The sequence below is a fragment of the Athene cunicularia genome (assembly GCF_003259725.1).
Source record: "Athene cunicularia isolate RWA chromosome 18 unlocalized genomic scaffold, athCun1 chr18_part1, whole genome shotgun sequence".
Classification (NCBI taxonomy): Eukaryota; Metazoa; Chordata; class Aves; order Strigiformes; family Strigidae; genus Athene; species Athene cunicularia.
In genome coordinates, this window is record NW_020799123.1 from 12,447,819 (window position 1) to 12,464,345 (window position 16,527).

Consider the following 16,527-nt stretch of genomic DNA (forward strand, 5'->3'; position numbering starts at 1 on the left):
GGGGTAATTCAGCCTGCAGCATGCAAACACCGGCCCGAGCTGCCGTACCCAGAGCAGTTGACTTCCTTGTGCGGGGCGTCAGCAGGTGGGCTCTGTCCCCCTGTCCCTAACCCGGGTCCTCTCAACCCCACAGATAATCCGCGTGCAGTCGCCAGAAGGAGTGAAGCGCATCACGGCCACGAAGCGAGAAACGGTGGCGACGTTCCTCAAGAAGGTACCCCCGGGCCTCTCTGCGCCCTCCCCGCTCGCCCGCGGGACCAGGCAGGGCTCCCGCGGCTCAGCCTGCGCCGCCGCTCGCTCCCGTGGGAGCCACGGGCTTCGCCTCGGCGGGCAAACGCGGCGGCGGCAGCGCGGATCAGGGCGTGCCCCCTGGAAAACGGCGTTTTTATCGGTGTGGCCGAAACTGGTTTTCTCACTGTTGTTCCAGAGGGAAAATAACAAAATTAAAGACAAAAACTCACTCCACTTTTCACTTGGAGTCTCTGGGGGTGGGAGCTTTCCTTGGGGGGGGATGCGTTTTTAGCGTTCTCCCAAAGAGATGGCAGCTGGGGAAGCAGAGGCTGATGGTGACACAGGAAAGCTGTTTGACAGTCAAAGCCTGCCTGGCCTCTTCAGGCGTGACCCAGCTGAAGCTCAGCTGCTTGACTTGCGCTTTGAATATCGTTTGAATGTGCTTTGTGTGCCCCTGGCTTTCCAGCGTGGTTTCGGAGAGAGCAAGGAAGGAATTAAGGCGAGATCTGAAGGCAATGTGGGAGCCTCCGGGGCCTCCTGGGTAAGATTTCCACCCTGGGATGGGGAGAGCACGCGGAGTGTTGGAGTTGTCAGGTTTGGAGTTGGTTGTAGCTCGTTCTTTGGTCTGATGCAACTGCTCAGTGTTTAAAGTTTGCTATTTAAGAGTGAGCAGTTCTCCATTTCCTTCCCTCCTGGAACCTTTGGATTAGGATTTCTCTGCTTGGTAAGAGAAATTACTTTGTGTTCTGTGCCTGAAGAGCCATTCTTTTAGTCAGCGAGATTTCCTTTCCCCCTGCGAGGGGGAAGGGGAGCAGCCTGAAACCTGCTGTTGTTTGCGAGTTGTTTGCTTTGTTTGGAGCTTGAGCCCAGACCACGGCAGCAATCCCCACCTGACCAAGCAAAAATCCTGATGGATTTCAGGGCTGGGTCATAGACACCCACTTCAGGCTCTGACCAGTCTCACCCAAGGAGAAAAGCGTTGCTTTCAGAATCTTTGGAACCTGTGCAAAACAAGCTGCTCGGTTTCAAGGGTTCATGTTACCCGAGGCGGGGTGGAACAATCGTGCTTGCAAGCACTTACCGTCGGAACAAAAGCATCAGCACTCACTAAAATTGCCTGTTGATCTGGGGAAAACTATATCCTCTTGCTGAGCTGAATTTGAGAAATGTTTGGGTTTCTTTCTCGACACGGGCTTTACCTGGAAGGGGGAAAGCTGCAAATTTTACAATTTAAGATCAGTGCGTATTAATAGCTGTGGATTTTAACACTGAAATGTTCATCCATATGGTGGATTTTCTATTTAGCTAGATAGCTGTAATTAAGGAGCCATCAGATTGCTTCTATGCTAGCAATTAACTTGGATCTCCTCCTGATGACTCCAGAGAAGCTGCAGAAATGTGCAAGAAAGCACATTTCAGAGTGATAAGGGCCTCGATAATCCCTGCCTTTTGTAGCACATCCTAGGAAGAGAACTAAAAAATGAACCTCTCGGGTGTGTTCGGGTTAGAACTGAGTTAGGAACTAACTGGAGCCTTTTGCTAATGTAACGTGGAATTTGTCTGCCCTGCAAAAATTGGTGAAGTCTGTGGGCTGACGAGCCGATGTTTGATTCTGGCAGGCCTCACGCAGGAGACGGGGAGGGTTTGAAAGTCGTGCTCCCCTTCAGAGGGCAGATCGCTGCCTGCCACAAGTTGCTGCTCTCCGTGGGGCAGTGCTGTCTGTGGCTTGTTAGATTTGTGCTGTGTGCTGTGAGCCCTGCCGAATTTCATAAAAATAAAGGCCATTAACTTGAGAATTCAGGAAGAAACTTGTTGACTAAACTAACTTTTAACACCGCTTTTAAACTGATGATTGTTTTTAAGTGGCCAAATGTGAAAATTACTGTTGCTGTGAAGAGGCTTTTGACTGCTTAAGACGGAAGCAGCTTTAAACTGAAATAGTGAGAAGGATGAGCAGGGAAAAAAACCTGCCTGAGGACTGAGAGGTGATTGTGAGGGCAAGTTCCGTCAGGAGGAGACAGGCAGATGGAGACAACTAGAAAGGAGAAGAGCAGGAAGAGCTTGAGTGAAACTTGTGTAGCAAGTGGTAGGCGAGAGCAGAGCTGAGGGCAGGAGATCCTCAGAGGTGAAGGTCTGGACTGAGGAATTCTGGTCACAGGAAGACGAGGCTGACTTGGCTGGGGTGTGCTGGCAAGGCTGGAGGGAGAGAGCTGGGCTCGTGGAGAAGGTAGTTTCCCCCCTCTAGTCATGACAGCGCTTGCCTGGATTTAAATAAAAATACGGCATTTGTGTTGTGCGAGTGAGAGACACGTTCTGTTTAGGTTGCTTTTTTAAATAGATTGCTTGTGTTACTAAGCGTTTCTATTTTTCTCAGTTTTATCCTGTGCTCTTCGGGAACACGAGTGAATTCAGCTAAAGTTTTGCAATAGAAGTTCCCTGGACTTAACGCTTGCTCTGAGCAGCTTTCAGCATCTGTCCGGGGCTGTGAGGTACCTTAAACCTCGTCGTTAAACCTCAAATTCTTCTCTCTCTTTCAGGTCGCGAAAGAATTTGGTTTCAGGAATAATGGGTTTTCTGTCTACACCAATAGAAACAGGACAGGAGAGATCACAGCCTCACAAAACAAATCCCTCAACTTACTGAAAATCAAGTGAGTCCTGTCGGAGGGTGCTGTGGGTGGAGGGGGGGGGCGGTTTGCACAACAGGGCACCTCTTCTCGGAGCTTGCCCCGACTCTTCCCTCCCGGGCAGCAGCAGACAGCGTCGCCCTGCAGGAGTCCGGAGCTTTCGGCTCTCACCACCTGCTTGAAGGGGTGAGCTCGATGGACGTGCCGAAACTGGGGGGGGATCAAATTGACTCCGCGTGAGGCTGTGGCAGCCATTTTTTTAGGTCACTTCTTGCCTTGTGTTTCGTTGTTGGGGTGAGGCAGCAGCAGGCCTCCCGTTTCCTCTTTCACAGCCCGCAGCAAGCGCCCTCATCCCTGCATTTCCTCACGCTGTCCTTTTTTTTTTTTTTCTGCACCAGCGCCAGAGTGTGATATTCCCCTGGGCAGAAGCCAGGCTTCCTGCCTTCTGTAGCCAGCCGCCGAGGGAGATCAGAGGTGCCAAATGGTGCAATCGCTTCATGGTTGGGAATGTCTTTGTTTTGTTTATGTCAGGAATAACGTTAAACCGGTTAAAAATACAAGAGCTGCTCCCACCGCGTGAGCTCGTCCCTTGGGTGTGTCAGCACTGGCAGCTGCCTCGGGAAGGCTGGGACTTGATGTGCACAGGAGCCTCACTGGTTGGAGCTGCTGCTTCTCTCCATAAGCTCCTTTCACCTCTTTTTTTGTTTTGGTTTTTTTTTGTTTTTTTCCCCTCGATCTTGTCTCCTAATGAAAAGATTTACATTTCTTGTGCAGAAGACCAAAGCAGCCAAAAGAGGTGGCTCAGGGAACAGCCTCGGACTGCCACGTTTGCTAGTCTGTGTGTAATTTGTGATAAATTACGTGTTCCTCCGTGCTCTGGGAGATTTGCTACCCAGAAGCAACTGCTGATACCCGTGTGTTGCATCTCCACACCCGTAGGCATGGCGATATGCTGTTTCTCTACCCCTCGAGCCCGGCTGGCTCCTCCTCGGAGACCATGGACACCTCTGTCTCCCAAGGCTTGCGGCCTGTGGGGGCCCCCCAGGTGGTGGAAGATGAGATCGACCAGTATCTGATCAAACAGGATGGGAAGATTTACCGAAATCGAGACCAGCAGCTGTAAGTATGGGTGGACTTTGTTTCTGCCGATGCATCTGTGCCTCACCAGGGCTCGTAACATCTTGTCTGAAACCAGCAGCCAGGAAATGTGCTGTGGGAACTACCCTCTGAGCCCCTGCTTTATCCCTCACTGCCTTTGAAACGTTCACAAGGGAAAACAGTCCTTGCCATTGTCCTGGAAGGTTAAATCGAGCCCTGGTGAGCTGAGGAAGGAAGGATACCAAAATCCCAGGGTCTTTGCCAGGAAGGACTCATTCAGAGCATCTATTGTTCTGATCAAGGTGGCCCCTGCTATGGGACTTGCGATCGTATATTTTGTGCTCCTAAAACTTTTGGAGCTCTCTAGATTTAAATCAATACTTTGAATACTTCCCCGGGATGTCCCGCCAGCCGCTGCTGTGTAGAAATCCTGGATTATGCTCTGTGTGTGGCATATTGCTTAATAAGCAGGAGCCTGCTGTCTGCAGGAGCTCCCGTTCCGTATGGTCTCGATGTGCAGCTCCCTGTTGTTCGGGTCCCGAGGTGAGGGGCTGCGTCTCGCAGGAGGGAAACGCGCTGGGGGCCGGAGCCGCTGCCCCGGCCTCCCCCAGGCGGCAGCGGGTGAGCGTCAAGGTCGGGGTTGTTCTCTGAATCGCAGGCAGCTCCTCTGCCAGTGGAGAGCTGAGCTCTGCTGGCTTTTCGGGCAGCCTCTGCCTGCGTGGGCACGAGCCTGCCTCTCCGTCTGCGGCCTCTCGGCTGGGACGGCCCAGGCAGGAGCGCTTCTGCCTCTTCAGATCCAGCCTCTCCTCCCAAAGGGAAAACCACAGCAGTGAAGGGAAGGAGTGGAAGTGTGTAACAGCAGAGACGTGGAAGTGGGGCTTGGGTCTCTGCCTGCTTGGCTTTTGGCTTCCTTTCCATCACGTGCCTCTCTTAAACTTTCTGTGAAACCAGGGAGTCCATTTTGCTCACGGAAACGCGGCAAAGTCTGGCTTTGCCAAAGCTCTTAGCTGCAAGAGGCTTAGGTAAACAAAGCAGCTTGTATTTTTGGTAAAAGTAATAATACAATGGTGAGTTAATACCACCGTAAATCTAGACTGATGTTGCGAAAACCTCCTCTGTCTGGATGGTTGTTTTTTATTGCTCATCATTAACGACGTCCCAGTTGGCTCCTGGCCCAATGTCTGCACTGGTTGTTGGCTTGGGGCTGGACCCCTCTGCAGAGGTAACTTCTGAAAGGGCTGAAAATTTTAAAGGCAACCAGGAATTCTTTCTAAATTCTAAAACAGAATAGCTCGCCCTGCCCCATTGTGTTGTCTTCCATATGGTTTATCTTTACTGCTGCAGCAGCGAGGAAGTTTGGAGAGACGGAGCCTTTACGTGGAAAATCCTATCTAACCTTTTCAGGCTGATGATAAATAAGGGAAATGTCACATTATTGAAACAATAAAGGCAAACCCCACCACTCCATGGCAAAAACATTGTCTTTAACTTGACCACATTTTTCAAAAGAATAAATGAAGGTATTGTTCTTAGCAGGGAACCAAAGCACAGTGGTGGATATTTATGATAAAAAGAGTGTGTCTGGGCTTGTTCCTGTGTTTGTGAGTGCATATCAATCTAAACAAGAAGGGATGCTGGCGGTGGGCTGAGTGCATTAGCAGCCTTTAGTGGCCCTTTATGTACATTATCTGCCGCAACGCTGGGTTAAAAGCAATGCTGCAACTGGATCCCATCCATTTTGTCTTTACAAGAGCATCCACGCTCCTCTCTAGAGGCCTACCCTTGAAAACTAGCACTGACCTAGTGCTGGGGCAGAGGGGGGGACGGACTGACTTTTTGTTTGTTGGTTTGTTGGGGGTTTTTTTGTTTGTTTTAAAGCGATCACCTCACAAGGAGATGTTTTCCCCCTCAGTTTTGTAACTTTACCCAGCGGGTCTTTATCTGTCTGATAAACACATGCTTCCCTGTTTGTTCCAGACCATCCTCTAGTGACTGATAAAGGATGAATGTTTTAGTTGTCTTTTTGTTACAGGCCCACAGGCCAGCCCTGTGACGTCGATTTAAAATTCTTTGAATTGAAACGTGACCCCAACACGGGGTTGTAAAACTTGAGAAGCTGTGATCTGACATCGCTTCACGTGGCTGTTCAGAGAGCAGAGCCGCTTGCCAGCGACACAGGCATCAGGAGGGTTTGATCTTGACCCGGGACTCTCAGATTTAACCCGAAGCCGTTGCTGTCTCTTTATGTGAAATTATCTTGTGGTGACCCCTCTGTAATATTCCCTAGTGGGTGGAGGGTTGCTGGGAGCCGTGTGATTGTACGGATCCTCCACACCAAAACTGTTAAGAGCAACTTTTACAGTCTGACTTTTCCATTATCAAACAAGATTTCACGCTACTTCTCTTCCTCTTTGCACAGGTGTCGCCACGGCCCCTTGGGTAAATGTGTGCATTGCGTACCGCTGGAGGTAAGAGCCCCGAGAACGTGCTCTGGAAAGTCACACAATGTCCTCCTGGATCCAGTTCCTTCCACTGTGAACGCAGCTCTGGGTCAGGATCCTGCCGTGCCCTGTAAAAGGTGCCGGCTCGCACCCAGGATCACTAAAGCCTCCGTGACGCTGGGTCGGTTCTGGTTAATGCCCTGGGTTTTGGCAGAAAGGGGTTTAACGGGTGGTGCTTTAGGAAAGCTCCAGTTTCCCTCCCTCTTCACTCTTGCCTCTTGTCTTCTTATTTCCTCCCCTCTCACGGATCCCAGCACTTCCCAGTTTAAACCATGTATTATTAGGTAAAAGGCAGCTTTAGTAACGCCTACAACTGTGCTGAGCTGTGTAATTTACGGCATGAAGCAGTGATCCCTCAAAAGTCGCTGCGAGCGAGGATGGCTGTTCCCCCCCCGCTTCCCTGCCGTGTGCTCTGCAAGTTTTTTTGGCCTTGTTTGAGCAGCTGGGGTTTTTTTTGTTTGTTTGTTGTTAGATATTGAAAGGGAAAAGCGTTTTGCCTTTGAGGCTCGTTCTGATTTGTGGAGCCAATCTGTTACAAAAGTAGGAGGCGATAATAAAACTGGCTGTTGTAAAGCCCCACTGTTTCTATCACGGTAGTAGCTGCCTTGAAAATGAGCCTAAATTTTCTTGATTGTTTCCACATTGAGAGCCGGTGGGGTTGACTCTAGAACATCCATTTGTTTAGTGATCAATGTATTATCAGACAGGTGTCTGACCTGGCTTTTCTTTGCGTGGTGTTTTTGGCAGCCTTTTGATGAGGATTATTTAAACCATCTGGAACCTCCTGTGAAGCATATGTCCTTCCATGCCTACATCAGGAAGCTGACCGGAGGGGCAGACAAGTAAGAAAATCTCTGTGTTTAAGGAAATCTAGTTGTAGCTTCTTTTTTTTTTAAATACAAATGAAAGTACAGGCGGAGCTCACCAAATTAGTGTTGGATACAAGTATTGAATGGCAAACTGAGGAGAAAACAACACGTGAAAAGAAAAGGAAAAAAGGCTGGGGGAAAAAAAATGAATTTTTTTTTTTTTTTGTGGCAACGTAATTGCTTCCAGGAGACACTACTGATGGGGGGAGAAGGCCAGATGGAAGGAAAGAGGTTCCCTAATTATATCAAGCTCCAAGCCTGGGTCTCAGACCTCGTGGAGAGGCTATGAGGCTGTGGTGGACTTGGAGAACCTTTATTCACCAGTGGCTTTTCTTACCTACAGACGTGAACAGGAGACAGGGACGAGCCTGACATTCCTCAGGGCCTGATTCTGCTCTGTCCCATGCTCTGTGTGCGCTTGGTGAAACCCTTTCTTGTCATGGTGCCGTAGTTCACTGCCCACAAACTGGAAAACAAGGTGTCCTGCCCCGGGTGGAGGGTGCTGTGGTGACCCGGGCCAGATAAGTGCTGAGCAGAGAGGAAGTGCTGGAAGAAGTATTTATTTCTTTACGCCTCGCTGTGGCGCGTGTGTTCAGCGAAGGATCTAAAGTCCCATTTGGAGATGTCGGGTAACCCGCTGTGTTCTGAAGTGCAGCTCCTTTAAATAAGTTCTGCAGAGGTGTAACCTTCTCCCTCCTATCCCTAAATGCCATTGGGATTTTTTTAAAGGTCTTTGTGAAATGCAGCTCCAGTCCGTAATACTTTGATTTGAAGGGAACTTCCCTTTGCAGGAAGCCTTGTGCACATGAAAGGAACTCTCATTCACCCTAGCAGTATAATCTATTACTTCCCACGTGCTGCGTAAATTATTTAAGCAGGGTCCCGTGAGTTTTCTGTCTCTGCTCTTGCTCGAATATCTGCTTAGGAGCTGGCTCTGGGAGCACGTGTCGGCCTCTTGACCTCCCTCGCTCAGCAGGCAGCAGGGGTTACTCGGGGACTGCAGGAGCCAGGCGTCCCCCCGCGGGAGTTTGCGGGGCGCTTTGAGATCCTCTGATGACACAAAGCATTCTCCTCTGCCCTACTCCACAATATTTCTAGCCGCTTGCTTTTTTTTTCTTTTTTTTTTTAAGATCCAAAAGAATTTACTGTGGTAACAGCAGCTTTCTCTTTTCCTTCTCGCAGGGGGAAGTTTGTTGCCCTGGAAAACATCAGCTGTAAGATCAAATCGGGCTGTGAAGGGCACCCTCCTTGGCCAGAAGGCATCTGCACAAAGTGTCAGCCAAGTGCCATCACTCTCAATAGGCAGGTGAGAAGCAGCTCGCAGGAGCCTTTGTGCTTAAAGCTGAGAGGGGATTTGACCTTTATTTTTGGAGAGATGACTTCAGGAACAGCCAACTTGGAGCAAGAAGCCTTTGCGTATTGGCAGTTGTCAGGGAAATGGCTGTTAAGGTCTTCAGTCCTTGGAGAAAAGGTCTCCAGAACGTATCTGGCTCAGCAGTTTCCTCTTAATATGGAGGACATCTGAGCTGGCACCGCTATGATGAATCCCCACGCTTTTCCCTCACGGGATCCAAAAGACCACCCACTGTTTCTTCTTGTTTCCTCCTAGATTTCAGTGTCTGGTTTTTTGAGATGCAAAGGCTCTCGGGGTAAGGGCCCTCGTAAAGAACCCGAGTTATTGGGGTGCTGGGGGTGCTGAGTGCTTCCCCACGCTCCAGCCTGTGGAGCCCCCAGTGTAGGGGGGGGTGCAGAGGAGGGTAACCAGGCTGGGGAAGGGCCTGGAGAATAAATCCTGTGAGGAGCCAGGGAAGGAGCTGGGGGTGCTCAGGGTGAGGAGGAGGAGGCTGAGGGGAGCCCTCATCCCTCTCTGCAGCTCCTGACAGGACACTGCAGAGAGGCTGGGGCTGGGCTCTGCTCCCAGGGGATCAGGGACAGGACAAGAGGGAACGGCTGGAAAATGCCCAGGGGAGGGTCAGGCTGGGCAGGAGGAGAAAATGTTTCCCAGCAAGAGTGGTCCGAGAGTGGAACAGGCTGCCCGGGGAGGGGGGAGTCCCCATCCCTGGGGAGGTTTCAGGGCCGTTAGGATGAGCTGTGGGGTAGGGGAGAACTTTGTAGAGTCGGGCTGAGGGTTGGACTCGCTGATCCCGAGGGGCTTTTCCAACCTGAAGGATTCTGGGATTCTGTGGTGGGCCGGGGAGCGGTGCTGAGGGGAGGGAGGGAGGCAGCGAGAGCCTTCCCTTGTCCTGGCTGCGGCAGGACTCAGCCGTAAGGGGTCGTGGGGGGTGTCCTGGGCAGCTGGGAGGCGTTGGGGATAGGCAAAGCGAATGCACCCGGTCGAGGATGGCCTGACGCTTGAACTTTGTCGAACAGAAATACAGGCATGTTGACAACATCATGTTTGAGAACCACACAATTGCAGATCGCTTCCTCGACTTCTGGCGGAAGACAGGAAACCAACACCTCGGGTACCTCTACGGCCGGTACACGGAGCACAAGGACATCCCGCTGGGGATCCGGGCGGAGGTTGCTGCCATCTATGAACCCCCACAGGTAAAAGCTTGGGTGTCGTGGCCTCTGCGTCGTGTCGACTCACAGTCGGGGGACGCAGAAACGCTTTTGTGTTCGGGAAACCTCGTGCAGGATTTCCGACTGCAGCTCCGTAAGGAAAACGGTGCCGTGAAAGAGGTGGTGTGATTTATGTCTTTTGTGGTTTATCGCCACCGAAGGAATTTTAAACCCCAGATTTGCTTTTTGTTATTTTCTTGGGGTTTTTTTACATCGCTTTTTGCTCAGATGATTTAAAGCCAAGGAGACTTTGTAACGGTGGATTTCACTTTTCACGTTTCCTTGATGACAGATTTCCAGGGCTGTGGTGCAGAACAGCTTGAAAACAAATTCTGTACGAGGGATAAAAAAAAAAGTTGCGGCCCTTGCTTCAATTTCTTATCAGCTAGCTCTCCGGGAAAACTTAAGCAGCTTAATTAGACAAAAATCGAGAGGCCGAGGATGAGATTTGATGCCTCGGAGCAGCTGGAGTCCCCACTAGATGGTGCACGGCACCGCGCAGCCCCGCGCCCGGCACCGCCGCGTCCTCCCGGGAGGCTGCGGCCGGAGCGCGCCCCGCTGAGCCGAGCTGCCCAGGGAACCCAAAACCTGAATTCGGTGTCAGAAAAACCGAAAACGGAGGTGGCAAATCCAAAAAGCCACTCTGCCCACGACACAAGGCTCGGCTTGGAGTTGAGTTTGCCTACTGGCTTCTTCACCGCTGAGCAAAGTCGCTCTGCTAAGTGCAGACACTGGGTATACAAACACGTCGCGGTGGGTCGCATGTTTTCTTCCTCTGGCTGACTTCTGCAGGGTTGCTAGAGGGAAACGCAACAGATCTGTCAGTGGAAAGACAGCAAATGGAGCTTCGGGAGTGTGTGTGCGAGAGCAGCATTGCAAACCTTTTTATAAGTTCTTCCTTTTCTTTGCAATGCGAGCAGAGCCGTGCCCTTTATTGTTTCAGCGTCGCTGTCACGGCTCTGGAAGTTCATATGCTTCTAGTTGTGCACGGTAAAAGCGAGGGGGCTTTTGCTCTCCTGGCGAGCAGGCCCTGCTGTGCTGCTTGACACGGCATCTCCCCACACGAGGAAGCTCGCCTCTGAAACGCACCCAGATGGAGTCGTGTTTGCCAGAGCGCGGGGGGAAGGCCTGGGCGTGGGCTCTTGGATTCACTGGATTTCTGCCTCTCTGCTGCTCAGAGATTCAAACAAACGCAACGGCGGTACAAAACCAGCAGGTTGAACTCTGAGCTTTGGAAAAATTATATAATCTCTCACTTTTTCCAAAGCGCTCGGAAACAGCGATGGCCCGTTTGTAAATGCTGAGTCTTTCATTCATAAACCCCGATGTAGTTTGCAAACGCAGCTTGAAGAGCTCGGACAGGATGGGTCTGTGAGTAGGGGAGGTCTCTGGGGTGAAACCAGTCGGTGGTAACGCCGAAGGGGAAACCCAGGGCCCTGCTTCCACCCTCCGCCTCGCTCCTGACAGTGGCCAAGCGTGCTGTGGTTTTTCCTGTTTCTGTCTTACTAGCAAGTTTTTTTGCTGCAGATTGGTACGCAGAACAGCCTGGAGATCCTGGAAGATCCAAAAGCTGAGGTTGTGGATGAGATCGCTGCAAAGCTTGGACTCAGAAAGGTTAGGATGTTGTCGGATCTCACGCGTCTTTGTTTGGCAGTGAAGAAGGTCGGCGGCGGTTCTCTTAAGCTCCACGGGGTTATTCAAGACCGTTTGGGCAGATCTGAAATCTAGCTTAAGTGTCAATAACTCTTACACTTTTCGGTACGAAAAAACAAAATGAAAGCCTTTTCCTGAGCTCAAGCATCTAGCAGGGCTGTGCAGCTGAAGTCAGGAGTTCTCTGTCATGAGTGACATCAAAGGGAGTAAGCGAAGAAGCAGAAACACCATTTTCACTTCAATTCTCCTCAGATAGGAGCCGTTCCTGGTAGCATCTCCCCGGCGAGTGCTAATTTGGCACAGATGTAGCTGGAGTTGCCTCCCGAGTTTGTTCTTTTGACAGAATCTGTGCTCCACTTCCAGGAGCGGAGGCTTCGGCTTGTTTTTTATTCTCCTCCGTGGGGTCCTGCCTCTTGGTGTGGCCGTAGCCAGTTAAGTTGTCCGTTGGTTTTAGAGGTGCAGGCACCCGGCAGCTGAGCCTCAGTCCTCTGTTCCCCTCACGTCTGCAGCCAGTCAATCGACCAGGAGCTGCGGGAGGTGGGATCCGCTGGTTTGCTGCCAGCTCTCAAACCTCTGGGGATATTTTCCGGTTTGGGAAACCTTTTGGTATCGTGTGAGTGCCAGGGATGAGATGTACACAAACAAGATTTGACTTGCTAAAGAAAACACAAATCAGAAACGACTCGGTACAGTAGACTATAAACATCTGTGGTGAGGTCTTTTGTTCTCTGAAGATAAGATCTTCAGCTTTTTGCCAGTGTCTGAAGCAAAGCTTCTGTGTGTGTTATTTATTTCCATGCTTTTCCTCTGCTTCTCACATGAGATATTTTTTAATCGGTACGACTTCGCACGGAACTTAACTGCTGGTTGCAGATTTTTCTCTGGGCTCTGCTAGGACTCTGAATCAGCAGTTCTTCCTCCGAAGGGTTAATGCTGTGGGAGCTGGTCACAGGGCTGGTTTTAGCACGTGTGTGTAGAAGGGTTCACGCAGCGGTGTGTGTGTACACATCTATACTCCTATGTGCAAACAATGCAGAAAGCAGGAATGTGTTTTTTGGATCGGAGCAGGCTCTGATTTGGAATGAATCATCCTCCAGTGGGAACATATGAGCTTTATCTTAACTAGTGACTGCGAGCTTCAAAATGAGATCATGTGAGCTGCTTTGTCATCCGCTGGCGCTCCCGGTGCTGCTCTGCTCTGAATGCTCAATAGGAAATGCTTTTTGCTGTGGGTGGGAGGAGGTAGCGGCTGAGAGGCCTCTTGCAGCCTCCAGATCTTTCCATGAAAAAATATTCCATAGTGAAACATAAAGCTGCAGGTGCCCCCGGCCGGCCAGCTGGCATGCTGCTCCTGGAAATCGGATTCAAATGAGCCCGGCACAGCTGGGAGAGCCATTTCCTTCAGGCAGCGTACAGCAGGGCCCTGCGAGGAGCCAAGAACATCTTGTCCTGCTAGGAGAAAATGTATAAGCTCTCTTCTGGTTTGGGTTGGTTTTGGGTTTGGGTTTAGTGTTTTGGTTTTGGGTTTTTTTTTTTCCCCTTAAAGCAACTTTCTTCATAACACTTCTTTATAGGTTGGCTGGATATTCACTGATCTGGTCTCTGAAGACACACGGAAAGGGACTGTTCGATACAGCAGAAACAAGGTGAGATTCCAGTGTGCAGCTAATTCCAGCCGCTGGTACGGAGCGTTGGTGTCATCCCATAAACATGGGCTGTGCCGAGCCAGGGCAGCGCGGGTGACGCTGGGAATTCTGGTGAAATGGGGTTTTTCAGAAGCTTCTGACGGAAAAGGAGCTGGAGCTGGAGGTTGAAGCTGTTGGGATAGCACACAAAGCTGCCTGCCCTCCTTCGCCCACGCTGCTTAAAGAAAAGGGTGCTCGTGGTTTAAGAAAATTGAGTGGAACAGAGGGAACGGGGTGGTGTGAGGTGCAGGCACAGCGAGCAAAAGTGACTCAGAGGATGTATTCACGGGCTGGGCTTTGTGAGATAGACGTGGCTCAAACTTTGACCTGCTCAGCTTCCCGTAATTCTAAAATCAGTGCTAGCCCTATTTGGAAAATGAAACTCTGGGTTTGGTTTTTTTTTTTAAAAAAAAAAAAAAAAGGTGTGTAAAGGTGGGTGGAACTAGAAGCGGGACAGTCCTGCTGGGGAGCTGACATGTCACATTCTTCTCCCCGTCTCTGCAGCAACTTTCTACGAAAGCATGTTTTACTGGGGTGTTGGTAGTTTTCCTTGGCTGCAGCCCAGGGAAATAGGTCTAGGCTACATCGCCTTGTCCTTTTTATTGACGTTTCTGCTCTTCCCTCAGGACACGTATTATCTAAGTGCGGAAGAGTGCATCACAGCTGGAAACTTTCAGAACCAGCAGCCCAACATCTGTCGCCTTTCTCCAGATGGTCATTTTGGATCCAAGTTTGTCACAGTTGTGGCTACAGGTATAAACTGGCCTCGGCTTGCCCCGGCTCTCTGGGTTACACATGAATTATCTCTCATTAATAGAAGAAGAATATGCAGCTCTGCCAGAAGTCAGACGTCCTGGTCCCCATCTGTCCTATTTAACAAGGGGTTTTGCCTTGCTCTGTCAAGTAAAATCCTCTTTCATTCTTTGTGCTATCTCCTCTACGATTATTTACCCTGTCCCCTGCAGGAAACTTAATTGAGGCTCAGACCTGAAGCACCCACCTCTGTGATCCGTAAAGCTTTTTTTTTTTTTTTTTTTTTTTTTTTTTTTTTTTTTTTTTTTTGCCTGCGGCCAAGGGAATAACCGTTTCTCCCTTTTCTGTTTCGAATCTTTAAGCTCCAAATTCCGTTGCCTGAAAGCGGCAGTGCAGAACCACGGCACTCCGGATCCTGAAAGTTACTCTGGCTGGTTCAGCATAAAGGAGGGACCTTTATCTCCCTTGTGTCGCTGTCAGGGAAACCCTTACGCAGGATGCTGTGCTCTTCCGTGCATGGAAACATTTTTTTGTTTGCCTGAATAAAACAGAGAAGCCTGCAAAATGCTTTCTTTGCTTTGTCACCTCCGATTATAGGCGTTTTCGCAGCAAGCCTCGGGAGGCACTGTGGAATAGTCGGCGCTGCCCGGGCTGCGAGGGGAGATGTTGGCAGCGCTGGGAGAGTTGTAGTGTTAGAAGTTCAATCTGCTCTTCTCCGCGGGATGACACATGGATTCAGTTAAAATTTCCCTGGAGCAGATAACGCTGCGTTCCGGGGCTGTTTAGCACAATGAAGAAAACGCGTGACTTCCAAATAGCATCCAATGTCAAAACTGAAAGTGTGATATTATATTGCCTCCTCGGAGCCCAGGTTTTGTAAGAGTTCCCGGAGCCTTTTTCGGTGAAAATGCTCTTTTTCAGTTAACAGGCCCGTGCACTCAGACAGCTGCCCATACATTCCAGACTGCTAAACGCAGCCATCTTTCATTAAAGATAGATGTGTATCACGCTTGCCCTTTTTAAAAATTTATTTCTGTTTTTTGTTTGGGTTTTTTTTTTTTTTCAAACAAGGTGTTTTACTGTGAAAATGATGACTGGCTTTGTTTAGGCCTTCCCCGTGTCTTGGTCAATGTTTAATTTCTAGGAGTGTTTGTTCTGGAGCAGTGAGTGATTGAGGTTAGAGATCAAAGGGTAGAAAACGAATATTTCCTCTTTTCTGTTCCAGGTAATTTCATTCTCTTCTGTTAAATCAGCCCATCAGGTTTCTATTTAAACACTTGATTCCTTCCTTTTGTGCCGTATAAATATATTTGGATAGTTTGCATCGACTTTGCCTTTAAATCCTCGACGTGGATTAATTCCTATCCCCTCCAGAATTCCTAGGTTTGGAAATAGTAACGTTTTCCTACCATCTGTCCGTATCTTCTCTTTCCAGTTGTATTCTAATGACATATGACCTGACGTTGCTTACTTTATCCAAATTAAAGCGCCAAGCATGTGATCTATCAGCGAGCCAGGGTCTTAATTTCCACTTTCCATGTCAGATTTCCACCAGGCCATCTATTACAGGCTGACAAAACGCTTTTTCTTCTTACGCCTGACATTACTAAGGGACCAACCCCGAATGGTTCCTTGGATACAAAACAGGCCCCCAGGAGCTGTGTGCCTGGTTTTCGTTAGGAAAGAGAGAAGATACCTGCAGGGAGGTGGGAGGGGGACGCTCCCAGGAGCCTTTCAGGAGGAGAGCTTCGCCTCCTTTGAGCTCCTGGCAGAGTGCTCTTGCTGTCACTCCAGAGGTCTGTCCTGTTAGGCTAGCTGTGAAAACGTGAGGTACTAAATAAATGTAGAATTTAGCAGAAGTTCTTGCCTAGAAGTGCTTCCCGTGCAGCAGCACCAGCAGTCTCACCTCGCCACCCTTTGTTCTCGGCCGGACCGCTGTGTTTAACGCTGCTCTTTGAGTCGAGCCTCTCGGGGTTACGCCGGGCGAGTCGCTTTCGCGTGGGATTTTGAACCAACCTCTTCTCTTCCAGGTGGTCCCGACAACCAGGTCCACTTCGAGGGGTACCAGGTCTCGAATCAGTGCATGGCGCTGGTGCGGGACGAGTGCTTGCTGCCCTGCCGAGATGCGCCAGAGCTGGGCTATGCCAAGGAGTCCAGCAGCGAGCAGTACGTGCCTGATGTGTTTTACAAGGTAAGGGCTGCGTGCTGGGCTGGGGGAGCTGCAGAAAAGTCTCTGCCGCGTGGCTGGAAATCGGTACGGCCGGCTCAGGAAAGGATGTCTTTGAGGTCTGAACTATTTTCAGTAGTAACCATTCGCCACATGTCTGCAAAGTAATCGCACAAGCTCCGTTTCCCCCTCATAAATGCGCTGTTACGGTTTCCGGTGCAGCGGTAGCCACTGGCTATCCAGCTTCTAAACGAGGCCCGCAGTGATCCACCGAGAGCCTGCAGCAAGTGCTCTGACCTCGCCTCCCCTTCCCTGTTTGTTGGCAGTCTTTGCTGTGCTTCCCTTCATTTTAATTTTTTTTTTTTTTTTCCTGGCTCTG

At 50.1% G+C, this 16,527-nt stretch overlaps 1 protein-coding gene across 1 annotated transcript in view; it reads left to right on the forward strand.

The window, feature by feature from the left end:
* The window catches only part of NPLOC4 (NPL4 homolog, ubiquitin recognition factor), a 23,416-nt gene that overhangs the window by 412 nt on the left and 6,477 nt on the right, over positions 1–16,527 (forward strand). The window contains exons 2-12 of the mRNA XM_026861312.1: positions 86–214; positions 2,769–2,881; positions 3,797–3,976; positions 6,375–6,423; positions 7,204–7,298; positions 8,508–8,631; positions 9,696–9,875; positions 11,418–11,504; positions 13,118–13,189; positions 13,855–13,981; positions 16,012–16,172. Coding sequence (XP_026717113.1) covers positions 86–214; positions 2,769–2,881; positions 3,797–3,976; positions 6,375–6,423; positions 7,204–7,298; positions 8,508–8,631; positions 9,696–9,875; positions 11,418–11,504; positions 13,118–13,189; positions 13,855–13,981; positions 16,012–16,172 — 1,317 coding nt within the window. The remainder of the gene's footprint in view (positions 1–85; positions 215–2,768; positions 2,882–3,796; positions 3,977–6,374; positions 6,424–7,203; positions 7,299–8,507; positions 8,632–9,695; positions 9,876–11,417; positions 11,505–13,117; positions 13,190–13,854; positions 13,982–16,011; positions 16,173–16,527) is intronic.